Here is a 12,933-nt window from a genome sequence, read left to right on the forward strand (position 1 = left end):
TCTAGCTCCTGTCATAGATCAGGGCCAGCATCCCAGTCAGCATGAGGCCGGTCATCAGGCCACGGGACAAGAGCTAGCAGATTGATAATATCATCATCTTCTTCTTCACTGTTGCTGTGTACAGAAATAGGACAAGCTAGAAATAATACAGATAGTAGTAGTAGCAAGAGAGACATCTCTGTTTACAAGTGATAGTACAACTGAGAGAAGCGCAATGATAACAACAAGAAAGGAGACTGTTTTTGTAATGCCTCCAAGTTCCTGAGCCTCACCCATCATTGATTATGCGGTAAATCATTTCCCGGTCGTGTTCCCGGGAATGTCTCTAGAATCACATTACCACACCCCCAGAGAACCAAAATTCAAAATGGCGTCCAAGAAGTCACCAGAATACAGGACTCTAAGAGAGCACTTTCACGACATTTGTGACGCCCTTAGTCAGGTCCCCAACTCCATATCTCCTTTGGCTAATGATTTATGTGCTGCTAGTATCATTTCAACGACTACCAGGACAGCTGTCACTGCTATAAGAGGCGTGGCTCCTTATGACCTAGCTTCACAACTGATCAGTGCTGTTCACGTCACTGTTGAATACAGCCCAAACAAATTCTACACTTTAGTCGAGAAACTCAACGTTCACGGCTTTAATGAGCTAGCACAAATGTTGTACGAGAAATGTGGTGAGTTGGTTATGGGGCGGGGCTTGTATAGGGCGTGGTCTTACTAATTCCTGCACTTTAGAGTGTTAATAAGTGTCTAATTCTGTACACATGCGTCTTGCTCCATGTTGTTTATTTTTCAACGATGTCAGACGATTGATCCTTAACACTGCATTGTTTGTTACCCTCACCTTTAGCACAAAGCATTTCGTAATCATGAACATAACGAGCAGTACTTCATTTTAGTATCGTACTAGCTAATCCTCAGCCCATCGTGTGATTGGTATCATCCTAACAGCCAGATTAGTTTGGCTGCCAGCCCAATATTAATTTGAAATCATCTACCAGGCAGTTGGCTTATTCCCCCCCATACATGATTTAAATGATTACTTGTACCAAGAACAGGATTTGATATTCATTATATAAATAAACAGATGATATCATGACATGGCTATCATTAATATGCATCAGTTGTAGTAAGATACTACTATCAGCGCATCTTTTGTTCCGAGAGAGTTATTTGATGTTAATTGTTATTTTATAGAGGCATCAGGTGGGAGGGCCGCTCCTTCAGCCAGTGGAGAAGGTGAGCTAATTCTCTCTTTCCTTTTCTCATAATTTCATTATCATCTCTCAATAGAGTAACGTAATAATTGATATAATATTCCTCTGAGATTCTTAGTTATGCTAATGCTAGCAGAATCATTTGTATAATAATGTTTAGAGTACTAGTTATTCGCTGTTACTATTAATAGTTTAGTTTTCATCGTTTCTATTTATAGACGTCGGAGAAACTCCGCCCACATCAAACAACACAATTGACTTCAACCACCCGTCACTCCAGACAGGACCTTCCTTCCGGGATCTGTCTAATCTCGTAGCTGCTAGGATACCCAACAAATGGAGGGACCTTGGGCTCCAGCTGGGTCTACGAGTCTCAGAGCTTGACGGTATATATGATAGGCGGAACAGAGTACCCAGCCATTGCTATATGGACGTGTTTGAGTTGTGGGAGAAAGGGGCAATGCCGTATACATGGGTTACACTTCTTCAAGGACTCTCTTCTCCTTTTGTTAATGAAACCGGCCTAGCCATTGAGATTAGTCAAGAAATTATTAGAAGGAACAATTAGTTGATTTTAATTTCGTTGTTGTTATTGTTGTTGTTTTTTAATTTTTTGTTTTTGTTGTTCCTTTGTTAAGGAGTTTTTGTTATGACAAGCTGTGGTACAAATGATACTCCTTTAAAGGTCTGCAGTGGTGAAAAATATCAGTGACACTAACATGGATCAGTTACTGTACATGATAAACAAGCTGTAGGGACATTGTGACACATTGTACTGTTACATGCATTCCTGTCAAATCAATTACTAACTCATTAGTAACTCCCTGCTCATAGACAACAGCTCTACATGCATACCTACACACTGCAGCTTTGTGGTATACCCTCTGTAATAAACTATAGCTGTATCACATGTTTTGCTACATGTTGTGTCATGCATGGACTTGGCATCTGTTGGTGGTTAGCCGTTATCTAAATTAAACGTTATTTATCCTAAATTAAAGCTGTTTACTGTTGCCATTATCTTGATGACTCTCATATCTTTTATAAAGGAAGCTACTTGTGTATAAACCAGTCCAGCATTATTATACTAATTATCTAATAATTACACTAATATTGATAGTAATTTGAAATAAACGACAAAAAACAACATTCAATCTGCTCTATCATATCAAAGTAAATCATTGAAGCCAATAATAACCAATAGCTGTTCTCGTTACAGTATAATATAGAATCCTATATCTTTGACATATCTCATTACAAAGGCTCCTTATCTTAAAATCATGTAACTAATAGTCTATCTATATTTATGACAAACAAAGGACCTGACATGTTCAAGACAGCCCATGATAAATGAGCTCATTCTCTTGGACACACAAACCCTCTCCCACTAAAATAAGAGGAGCAATCCTACTCATAGTGATGGGGCTATAGTGTATCAGTTTATGGACAGCCAGTCAGTACATGTCACAATATCCCTCAGGATAGATGTACATGTACAATACTACACAATGAGGTCATTGCTGCATCCTTCATGCAGAAACACGTGAATTTGGATTGTTATTTTAATCAACTAATTGTTATCATAAATGAAATAGATTACTATAATACAATGTTTTGTTTCTACAATAAACTAAATTACAAGTCAAAATGATACTGATGATAATACTGCTGCAGTGAAGATTGCTATTAGACCTATCCCTGTGTGTTTAAAAGAGAAAACTAGTGGACTATGAGGTAACTAATTGAGTGATAGTGTTGAGAATAAAACAAAACAAAGAAGAGATTGCCTGCTAAGTCAGAGAAAAGGTGCCGTTTCACGCCAAGAGTCATCAATCACTTGTCGGAATCCTTCACTGGAGGAGTGGCCTTGGAGTCTGTACCACTATCACTGCTAGTACTAGCACTGCTGGTGCTCCTACTAGTGAAGTCGGTTCCATCATCAGCATCAAACCTCTTGCTGCGGGTCAACTTAGGCCTAGAGGAGGAGCTAGTGGCCCTGCTCTCAGGAGGAGTGGACTCGCTCTTGGGGCCGTAGGAAGAACTATTCATTGAAGACTCAGACATTGATCTGTTGATCCTTTCAATGGCTCTCAATAAAACTGTGTATACCGTATAGGAGACTGATAGCTGTAGAACCTACGGGTACATAGGAGAAAGAGAGAGAGAGGGAGGGAGGGAGAGATTATTAATGAAAATTGTTAATGAAATATGTAATGTGGACAACAGCCAGAGCTTACAGCCAAATAACAGAAACAATAGTAAGTTTCTATCAATCATAAACAAACAACTTTAAACACACACAAGCACACATTAATCAATTGCCAAAAGCTAAAAACAATTGCAGCTTTGATGCCTTAACATAGCCATGGATACGTCATGTACGCCATACGTGATGGTTGCAGGTTATAGCGTTAAAGTTACAAATGAAACACAATCACGTGTCAAGTAAACAGCAAATGCATGTTACTGTAGCTGTCAATATACGACCACACTTGTAGTTGTACGCGAAATTTGAATAACTGGAATTCAAAAGATACATTTCACAGGATCTGCTGGTTGCACTTACAAGCCAATCTAGTTCTGGGAACTGGGACAGCACAGGAATGAGATTATGAGCAAGATCAGGTCTCAATCTAGAAGGAAGGAAGGAAAGAGAGTATCATCATCATTACTAGTAGTAGTAATTAGTTCACTACTACAGTGTAGCTACAAGCTATTTACAATCTCCTATTCCCAGAAGGGGAAACTCACAATTCTAAAACAAAGAGAGAGAGAGAGAGAGAGACAATAGCTCAAGCCTACATAGGTGGCAAACTGGCCCTAGACTACTCTTGACAGTTATTTTAAGGACTACCCCTCAGTCCTGCATACATAAATGTGCCTTTCAATACACATTCCAAAGGAATAGTTCTAAAACCATTCAATCTCGTTAGGTACATACCACTTGATGCACTAATGAGTAGAGACATTGAGTGGCTTCTCTACTTGGAGTCTTGAGATTTTACAAGTACGTGTAGGTCTGCTTTGCCTGTGTAGCTCATGGTCAGAGCTCCAGTGGTGAGAGCGTTCTTATCATATCGATAGTTCTACGAGAGGCTTATCAAAACCATACACAGACACATTACTGGCGTATTTGTACATCCCCTTAGAAACAAAGGGAAGGTGTTTACAAAGTGGCTTCTATCCTCTAGCTATATTTGAAATACAGTTGGCAGCTGCTGACAAGAAGCTATAGAAGAACAGACGGAGTCCGACGATGTACATGTACATGTACATGTTACTACAGTTGTCGTAAGGACATCTACTACATAGCTTTATCTATAATAAATCTCTCTTTCTCTGTCTCTATTCCAACCGTGTTTCATGGCCGATCGCTTCTTGCCAGCTGAGCTTTCTAAGAACAGCAAATGACTAAAATGTAGAAAGTAACGGTGCTAAGAGTAAAGGATTGTTGTAATGTACTTTAACTAGTTCAATACATCTTTGAGGATGAGGGCCAGTTTGAGCTAAAACGTAGAGAGCCTAAGAAATAAAAATAGCATAAGGACATCAATATGTATCAAAAAATGTAATAAAAATTGGGGGTGATTTTGGAGCCATTTTTTGGAAAGGCCATAGTACAGGGATTTTTTCAGAATTTTGGCATTTTCTTAAAATGGCCGTAACTTGAAAAATTGAAGTCGGAATTAGCTCAAACTTTCTACACAGCATAAGTACATCAATATGTATCAGAAAATGTAATAAAAATTGGGGATGATTTCGGAGCCATTTTTCGGAAAAAACCATGGGCTATAATAGTACAGGGATTTTTTCAGAATTTTGGCATTTTCTTAAAATGGCCGTAACTTGAAAAATTGAAGTTGGAATTAGCTCAAACTTTCTACACAGCATAAGTACATCAATATGTATCAGAAAATGTAATAATTTTCACTTCAAAAAGATGCAGTGATGGTCTATTGCCAGTGGGTGGAGCTACCAGAAATAGAGCATGATCAACACTGGGAACTGCAGACAATAATGATGCAATATCTGATTAAATAAATAAATAAATAAAATAAATAAATAAATAAAATAAATAAATAAATAATTATTGCTGTGATTCTACCATTTTTATTATACTGCTTGTCCTTCAGCATTGAGCTATACTTGCCTAGTTTAGCTAAACAGAGTGACTCCTGTTGAAAGAAAGGTACAGCATAAAATTAAAAATATTTTATAACAAATTACCTCAAAACTGCAGTTCAATTTCTTGTAAATTACAAGCGACAGCATACAAAATTGACACCTGCAACTGAAAACAGAAATAAATAATTAAATAAATAATAATAAAATAATAATTACTTGGTACCAGGACAGGAACATTGCTTGTAAAGATAGGATCCCATTTCTTTACACAATGGCAACTGAACAAAAGATATTATCATTGTACATCTTATAACAAATAAAATTGACAAACATCATGCAAAAATTTCCCTGCTTACCCATTAAATTTTTCCTGCTTACCCATTAAAATTTTACAATACTTACGGAGTCTTTGCTGATCCATTTAGCGATGAGGTTAATATGACTTTCAGCTACAGCTGCATATAAACACTCCATAGCTTCCTCAGTACTGACCGGAGGATAAATGTGGGCGGAGTCCATGAGAGCAGAGCAATACGTCATAAGAGGAGAGGGGGAGGGGCTAGGGGTGGGGCTAACTGGAGGTGCGAGAGATTTAAATTTGTTTAAAGTTATGATTGTTCTTAAAACACCCTAAAAATGAAAATAAAATAAATAATAATAATAAAATTAAAAAAAAATAATAATGATAAAGATAATAAATAATAAAGTGTATGTTTAATACTTTAGGAGAAGTAGCTGCAATGAGAGCTGCTTCAGTAAACTGCTCAGTGTCAAACAGCTAAAGGAAAGAGTGAGAGATCATCTCATATAACATGTACAGTGTATACACATTGTCCATACTTCATTAAACTTTTGACAACAGTGCAATATAAACTCTGCTTCCTTCTCCTCTTCTGGATCCTAAAATTCCAATGATAATAATAATAGACTACATTTTAGCCATTAAAACAATATTATTATTTTAACAGCAATAATGTCCCAATCTACAACCATACATGTGTATCTGTACCTGCTCTCCTAGTTCCTCTAAAGTGTTCATCACATCAACCATTGTTATGTTCCTTGAGAGATCAAGAGCGTATTTTGATAAAGGAACCACATGATCCTGACCGCTTGAAGATGATTGGACACTGGAATAATACAATCTAGCAGCCTAGGTAGGACCTCATTAATTATTCATTAAGAGGACCTCATTATTTATTCATTACCTTAATTGATTCTCTAAGCTGTAGGTAGAGATGGCATAAATATTTATTTTCGTGTTCGATTTTTTCTTTCTCTTTCTGTTCAGATAAATAGAAAATAAAGCACTGTACATTCAAATTACATGTACAAATACATGCATAATATACTGAAAGTGTACATGCAATATACTAAAAGTGTAAAAGCAATATACTGAAAGTGTACATGCAATATACTGAAAGTGTACAAGTACTGTACCTCTTTGTTTATTAGCTGTTGTTGTAGAATGTCTTTCTGATTTTTAGGTACATATCTAGAGTAACATTATTATTAATATCACCAGGTGTATTATTGTACTAATACTGTACCTCTTCTCTGTGTTGTATTGAACTTCATCTAGTACCAGTTTTAACCTGGCTAGCTAAAGAGTTTATTATTATCAATATAATAATAATAATAATAATAATAATAATAATAATATTATTATTATTATTATTATTACTTCTTTTTCTAAAAACTGTATATTAATAGCTTCGCTGGGGGTCAGTGATAAGGATCTTCTGTCGGCCGATGAAATTGGAAACCTTTTATGATAAGGACTGGCTCTCCTATCCTTCTCCTTTTTCCTAGCAGCATTGACGTCTCTGGAAAATAATAATACACTGACATATGACCATTTAAAAAAAGGGCCAAAATCTGAAAAAATCCCTGTACTATAGCCTATGGTTTTTTCCAAAAAATGGCTCCAAAATCACCCCCAATTTTTATTACATTTTTTGATACATATTGATGTCCTTATGTTGTGTAGAAAGTTTGAGCCGATTCCGACTTCAATTTTTCAAGTTATGGCCATTTAAAAAAACAGGCCAAAATCTGAAAAAATCCCTGTACTATAGCCCATGGTTTTTTCCAAAAAATGGCTCCAAAATCACTCCCAATTTTTATTACATTTTCTGATACATATTGATGTCCTTATGCTGTGTAGAAAGTTTGAGCTGATTCTGACTTCAATTTTCCAAGTTATGGCCATTTTAAGAAATGGGCCAAAATCTGAAAAAATCCCTGTACTATAGCCCATGGTTTTTTTCCAAAAAATGGCTCCGAAATCACCCCCAATTTTTATTACATTTTCTGATACATATTAATGTACTTATGTTGTGTAGGAAGTTTGAGCCGATTCCGACTTCAATTTTTCAAGTTACATCCATTTAAAAAAAATGGGCCAAAATCTGAAAAAATCCCTGTACTATTATAGCCCATGGTTTTTCCCAAAAAATGGCTCTAAAATCACTCCCAATTTTTATTACATTTTCTGATACACATTGATGTCCTTATGCTGTGTAGAAAGTTTGAGCAGATTCCGACTTCAATTTTTCAAGTTACAACCATTAAAAAAAAATGGGCCAAAATCTGAAAAATCCCCTGTACTATAGCCCATGGTTCTTTCCAATAAAGCCACACCCCCCAATATGTACATGTACTGATGAACTAGTTGCAATAATTACTTTGTAGTATCTATTTCTTTTTTGAGTCTTTTATTTTCTGAAGATAATTTCAATATTTTCTCTTCGAGCTCTGCCTTGCGTCTCTTAAAATTTCTACACACAAAACTAAATAAATAAACAAGTAAAATTCAATGATATTTACAATATTGACTGCTTGTCCTTTTTTCTCTTCTCACGGTCAAGTTGAACTAATGCTCGGACTCTCTTACTGTCAATTATAAAACCAATAACTGCCTCATACTGTTTCTGAAAAAGATATTAACAATAATACATGTATATACATCAAAATGGCATGTATATAATACAATACATGTATATCTACATCATAAGTTCAATTACTTTTATTTTTGCTAGAGTTGGACCGTATGCAGGCAATTCCTCAATAACTTGATCAAACCTTCGCTGCCACTCACCAAACTCCTCCTAAAAGAAAATGTACATGTATACATGTAGATGTATATATATATATATATATATATATATATGTACATGTACATGTACATATGCAGTATCACAAAATCATTCTTAAACATATCTTCACTCACTAGACCTACTTGCGCAGGTGCAAATTCATCTTCCACGTAAGATACCTAAAGTAAAAGCCGATTAATGATAGAAAATGGATCTAAATACCTGCAAACTTCTGTCCGCCATTTTACTAAAATTGTTGTCATAGCAACTGATGCTCCTCCACGTGATTGCACGTGGGCATTTATGCTAATAGTTAGTTAACTATTGAAAGACGAGTATAACAGTTGCTGTTTTGTTCCTCTTGTCATTATTGTGCTTGCTACTGTGATAGTTAGGAAGTCAAGATCTGGGTCCATTAACTTTTAGAGTGGAGTGACTCAGTTACAGTTCAAGGTAGAGGCAGGCCCACTTTTGTACTGCAAGTAGAAGGCACATCAACTGAAGCAATCATGAAAGGACTCTTTAGTGTTGTAGCTGTTCTTTTGGCTTTAAGCTGTGAGTGATTTACTATTGTTTCATTCATGAGTCATTATTCTTATTCTCCACAGCTCAAGTTTACTGTGATGGCCCAATTAATAGTAACCTTTTCTACAACTTCACTGGAAGTGACATGCAGGATCTTGTTACTACTTACTATTTCATAATTGGTGTCACCGTTAATGGCCAGATAGGTGATGTGTGTGCAGCTGGAGTTTCTAATGAAACTGCTGGTAGCTACTGTCAAGCAATAGTCGATGACATTAATCTATCAGGTAATACAAATTATTAAATTCTAAACCTCCCTTTCATTTCTTGACAGGTTTTGTGTCAGCAAATGGTTTTATAGGCTACCCTGTTCTTTTTGAGTATTTTTTAGAGAATTATAACTACAGTTACACTAATGTTTCTTGCTTCAATGGCTACTCTTCTTGTACTGGGAGTCAAATGAGCAACTGTACAGCTAGTGGGGGACTGCTTAGTATACAGTGTAGTTATAGTAAGTTTAATTTAAAGTTGCAAATATATATTATAAATATTGTTTTTATGCAATAGTTACCCCTGAATGTTATCCTGGTCAAACTGGTCTAAACAATTACTTCAATGTATCAAATGGTCCTGATCTCTTTACAGTGACTGGTCGTCCAACCATTTGTGTGGATGGAAGCTTTCTTCCAGTATGCAGTAATGTCCCATTAAGTCCTATTGATGTCTCAAGGATATGCCTTTATAGTTTAGGAATATCAAGTAAGAATAAATTGTATCATTTTTATTTTTATTTTTTGGTGTTCAGGTGGGTTTGTAGGAGCACCAGCAAGCGTTACGGTTCCTCCTCTCAATCTAACAAGAGATCTTGGTAAAGTAGTGACTGGGTTTGACTGTACAGGATTAGAAAACTGTACTAACACCACAATGTATGGAGACTGCAGTCCTAATGGATATGCTACTGTTACATGTCAGAAAGGTATACATGATCATTCACCACTTGCAATAGTACTCTCTCATTTCTTTTTAACGACCTGGGGGCGAAGCCCCCAGGTCGTTCCTATAATTGAATTCACCCTCGCGCTATGTATATATATATATATATTTATTTATTTGTATGTCCACACTTACATTTCTTCTATACACGTTGTATTGGAGAAATAACAAGCCTTAGCAACCACCCACCCACGCTCGTTTACGTGAGTGGGTGTGGTCACGGCAAACAAAATGGCGGCTTACACATGGGACAAAGCTAAGAGCTTTCTAACAGCAAGAGAGCATAGAGATACTGTCTAAAGACTTCTCTAGAAGCATTATAAGGTAGAGAGAACCTCTATAAGTCTTAGTAATGACCAAATTGTACTTGCAAGGTGGTGAAATCAATTATAGGAATATTTTTTACCCTGTTACGCTTGTTAGTGTGTGCTGATTCTGATAATTTTACTCTATTCAGCAATCAAACAACTATGGTTGAACTTAATGATATTAACTATTACATTGGGATACCACAGTTCTGTGTGGGGGGAACATATGCCAGGGTATGTAATGATGGCACTAATTATCCTTATGGATCAATCTTCTGCAGAGGAGCTGGATTTGCATGTAAGCTAACATCAACCCCTCCAGTCATTTATTTCTATTTAGTTGGTAACCTCCTTCCTTCAAATTCAAGTGTTGCCCAAACCCTGTACAGTGGGTCCCCCCAAGGGATAATCTATTTCAGTAACTTTACGTGTTCCGGCGCTGATGAAAATTGTGATAATAACCCATCATTTTCCAGTAATCCACAGTGTTACACTGGACAGTTGGAAACTATTTTAAGATGCTCTCCTGGAAGTAAGATCAATAATATTATTTTTACTATTACAATATTTTTTCATTTACATAGTACCTTGTAATGGGTCTAAACTGTATCTCCATAATAACATCACAAGAATAGTCAATGGACATGAGATAGTATCTGGTATACCAATTTACTGTGTTGATGGAGCATTCTATGCTTCACTTCGTAATGATGGATCTCAAACCCCAGCAGTTTTAAATTTATTTTGCCAATCAATGGGATTTTACAACAGTAAGTATATGGAATTACAACATTACAGTATTTGATACTTATCTTTATCATTAGCTAGTGTTATTCTTTCTCATGATTCTTCAGTGTATGGCACTGCTCCAGTAGGTACAGCCTATTATTCCTCTTTCTCTTGTCCTCCTAATGCTAATACTGTTGATGATTGTGATGCTTTATCATCAACTAACCAACAGTGTTTAGCTGGTACAATGGACCTAGTATTGCAATGCTCCAGAGGTACATGTCTATGCATATAAATATATATATATATAGTTAATTGAGTCGTATTATTTTATAGCTGCTTCCACTGTTACTCCTTCAGTAACTAGCAGACCAACTCCTTCTGGCTCTGCTTCAGTTCTTGCTAATGGAGTTACTGTTAGTGTATTGGTAGCTCTGATACTGGCTGTACTGTTGCTGTCATAATGTCTTTAAAATGACAGCATAATTGACTAAACTGTAGCTAGCTGTATATATCGTATACTTAATATCCTTTCATTATTGTAGTGTAGCTATTAGTTTTTTGTACAGTATTTCTTTTTTTTACATGATTATACATTTATGCTATCATGTTGACTATTTATGAGATGCCATAGATCTACAACACTATATAAGCTGCCTTTACTGACCCAGATGTTAAACTGGTTCTGGTTGCTACTCCAGTGACTATCATCGCTTGTAAGTCTTCATGTATATGTCACTGATACTCTCTCTCTCTTTCTCTCTCTTCTTCTATAGCTCTGCATTTTCTCACTCAATAACCACATGACTTATAGTTGTGCAGTGACTACAGGAATGAGCTGTACCAGTGATTATCTCATTGTCACTTGTGAGGAAGGGAAGGCACTAAAGGCAGTAACTCCCGGCAGTAAACAGTTTGTGTGCGGCACCTTCTGACAGTTTACAACTTTCAACGATAACAGTTAAAACTTTGTTTACTTTGATCTTGTTGCCTCAAGTGGGAATGAAGTACAGTGACTCTCTATCATCAATACTGGCTCTATTACTATTGACTGGTAATGATATTCCAGCTATAGTGTCTTATTCACATGCAGGCATATCTCAGACACATGGTGTAGTATTATAAGTATAATAACTGTTGAATGAATAGTTTGCTATTGGGCACTCTGCATGTCCAATGCATGCACATGAATCGTTAATAATCATAATTATTCATTAATAATATCAAGGAGTAGTCTCGCATAGCCAGACTCTCCATCCCGCCTACCCAAATGACAAAAAGGGTTGAGTCTGGCCACGCAAGACTAATCAAGGAGGATGTTTGCAGATGATGATCACACATTAATAAGTTGTGAGTTTAGTTCCAGTGTCATGCAGTGGGTGCAGTTATTTGAACTTTAAGCATTTCTTTTAGCATTTGGAGCTATTGTGTGTCTTAAAAGGTGTAAGAATGAAGTACAGTGACTTTCTCTCATTACTGGTTCTATTACTATTGACTGGTAATGATATCCTATAGCTATAGTGTGTCAGTTATTCAATTCTTTTACTCTCATTCAGGCTTTGCTAATTCTCAGAATTTCCAGTTCAGTTATATTCATTATGAAACGGATAATATCACAGCTACTTTTGGACTTCAATTAGAAGCTACCTATAGCTCAACTACTGGTGATGTCTGTGCTAATGGAATTGACAACTCTCTTGCTAACCTACTGTGCCAGGAATTCTATCATGAGACTTATGGTGCTATCAGCAGTATATTTCGTAAGCTCATAGTATTATAACTTGTAGTTTATATTTATATTGCATTCTTACTATCCTATAGCTGCTATACAAGCCACAGGAACTGTAACCACTGAGTATACTACTTACATGATGAATTCTATTGCTTTTGGTGATATTGATTGTTCAGCAGGTATTGATGCATGTACTGGGA

The 12,933-nt window shown here is 36.3% G+C and overlaps 3 protein-coding genes across 4 annotated transcripts; 2 read left to right on the forward strand and 1 right to left on the reverse strand.

The window, feature by feature from the left end:
* The first annotated feature begins 324 nt into the window (after positions 1–324).
* On the forward strand, positions 325–1,897 carry LOC109583453 (uncharacterized). The gene is made up of 3 exons (XM_019998810.1): positions 325–680; positions 1,204–1,245; positions 1,442–1,897. The coding sequence occupies exons 1-3, from the start codon at positions 368–370 to the stop codon at positions 1,789–1,791; spliced, it is 705 nt and encodes a 234-aa protein (XP_019854369.1). The 5' UTR covers positions 325–367; the 3' UTR covers positions 1,792–1,897.
* Positions 1,898–2,771: 874 nt separating this feature from the next.
* LOC105313441 (clathrin heavy chain linker domain-containing protein 1-like) lies at positions 2,772–8,727 on the reverse strand. Of its 2 annotated transcripts, none has more exons than XM_019998831.1 (21): positions 8,669–8,727; positions 8,590–8,625; positions 8,375–8,458; positions 8,178–8,281; positions 8,036–8,128; positions 7,033–7,174; positions 6,899–6,951; positions 6,789–6,843; positions 6,557–6,631; positions 6,358–6,501; positions 6,189–6,248; positions 6,070–6,126; positions 5,751–5,978; positions 5,565–5,626; positions 5,451–5,514; positions 5,329–5,398; positions 5,155–5,252; positions 4,686–4,745; positions 4,579–4,634; positions 3,790–3,856; positions 2,772–3,359 (listed from the first exon to the last, which is right to left on the reverse strand). In XM_019998831.1, the coding sequence occupies exons 1-21, from the start codon at positions 8,687–8,689 to the stop codon at positions 3,057–3,059; spliced, it is 1,932 nt and encodes a 643-aa protein (XP_019854390.1). In that variant the 5' UTR covers positions 8,690–8,727; the 3' UTR covers positions 2,772–3,056. The 2 variants fall into 2 exon arrangements, with proteins under 2 accessions (XP_019854390.1, XP_019854389.1); XM_019998830.1 differs by having other exon boundaries at positions 8,581–8,625; positions 8,669–8,708.
* Positions 8,728–8,802: 75 nt separating this feature from the next.
* Positions 8,803–11,606, forward strand: LOC109583461 (uncharacterized). The gene is made up of 10 exons (XM_019998832.1): positions 8,803–9,001; positions 9,055–9,258; positions 9,306–9,482; positions 9,539–9,730; positions 9,777–9,947; positions 10,388–10,570; positions 10,613–10,804; positions 10,857–11,042; positions 11,097–11,276; positions 11,338–11,606. The coding sequence occupies exons 1-10, from the start codon at positions 8,956–8,958 to the stop codon at positions 11,463–11,465; spliced, it is 1,659 nt and encodes a 552-aa protein (XP_019854391.1). The 5' UTR covers positions 8,803–8,955; the 3' UTR covers positions 11,466–11,606.
* Positions 11,607–12,933: the final 1,327 nt, after the last annotated feature.

The sequence above is a fragment of the Amphimedon queenslandica genome, unplaced genomic scaffold (genome assembly GCF_000090795.2).
Source record: "Amphimedon queenslandica unplaced genomic scaffold, v1.1 AMPQUscaffold_13304, whole genome shotgun sequence".
Lineage (NCBI taxonomy): Eukaryota > Metazoa > Porifera > Demospongiae > Haplosclerida > Niphatidae > Amphimedon > Amphimedon queenslandica.

Bases quoted from the DNA above. Each gene is read 5' to 3' on its own strand.
- LOC109583453 (XM_019998810.1), top strand. From the start codon at position 368: ATGGCGTCCAAGAAGTCACCAGAATACAGGACTCTAAGAGAGCACTTT. The intron at 681-1,203 runs GTGAGTTGGTTA...GTTATTTTATAG, and splicing joins AATGTTGTACGAGAAATGTG to AGGCATCAGGTGGGAGGGCC. The intron at 1,246-1,441 runs GTGAGCTAATTC...TTCTATTTATAG, and splicing joins TCCTTCAGCCAGTGGAGAAG to ACGTCGGAGAAACTCCGCCC.
- LOC105313441 (XM_019998830.1), bottom strand. From the start codon at position 8,689: ATGGCGGACAGAAGTTTGCAG. The intron at 8,129-8,177 runs GTAAATATCATT...TTTTGTGTGTAG, and splicing joins AAGGACAAGCAGTCAATATT to AAATTTTAAGAGACGCAAGG. The intron at 6,952-7,032 runs GTAATAATAATA...TAAACTCTTTAG, and splicing joins TACAGTTTTTAGAAAAAGAA to CTAGCCAGGTTAAAACTGGT.
- LOC109583461 (XM_019998832.1), top strand. From the start codon at position 8,956: ATGAAAGGACTCTTTAGTGTTGTAGCTGTTCTTTTGGCTTTAAGCT. The intron at 9,731-9,776 runs GTAAGAATAAAT...TTTGGTGTTCAG, and splicing joins TTATAGTTTAGGAATATCAA to GTGGGTTTGTAGGAGCACCA. The intron at 11,043-11,096 runs GTAAGTATATGG...CTTTATCATTAG, and splicing joins ATCAATGGGATTTTACAACA to CTAGTGTTATTCTTTCTCAT.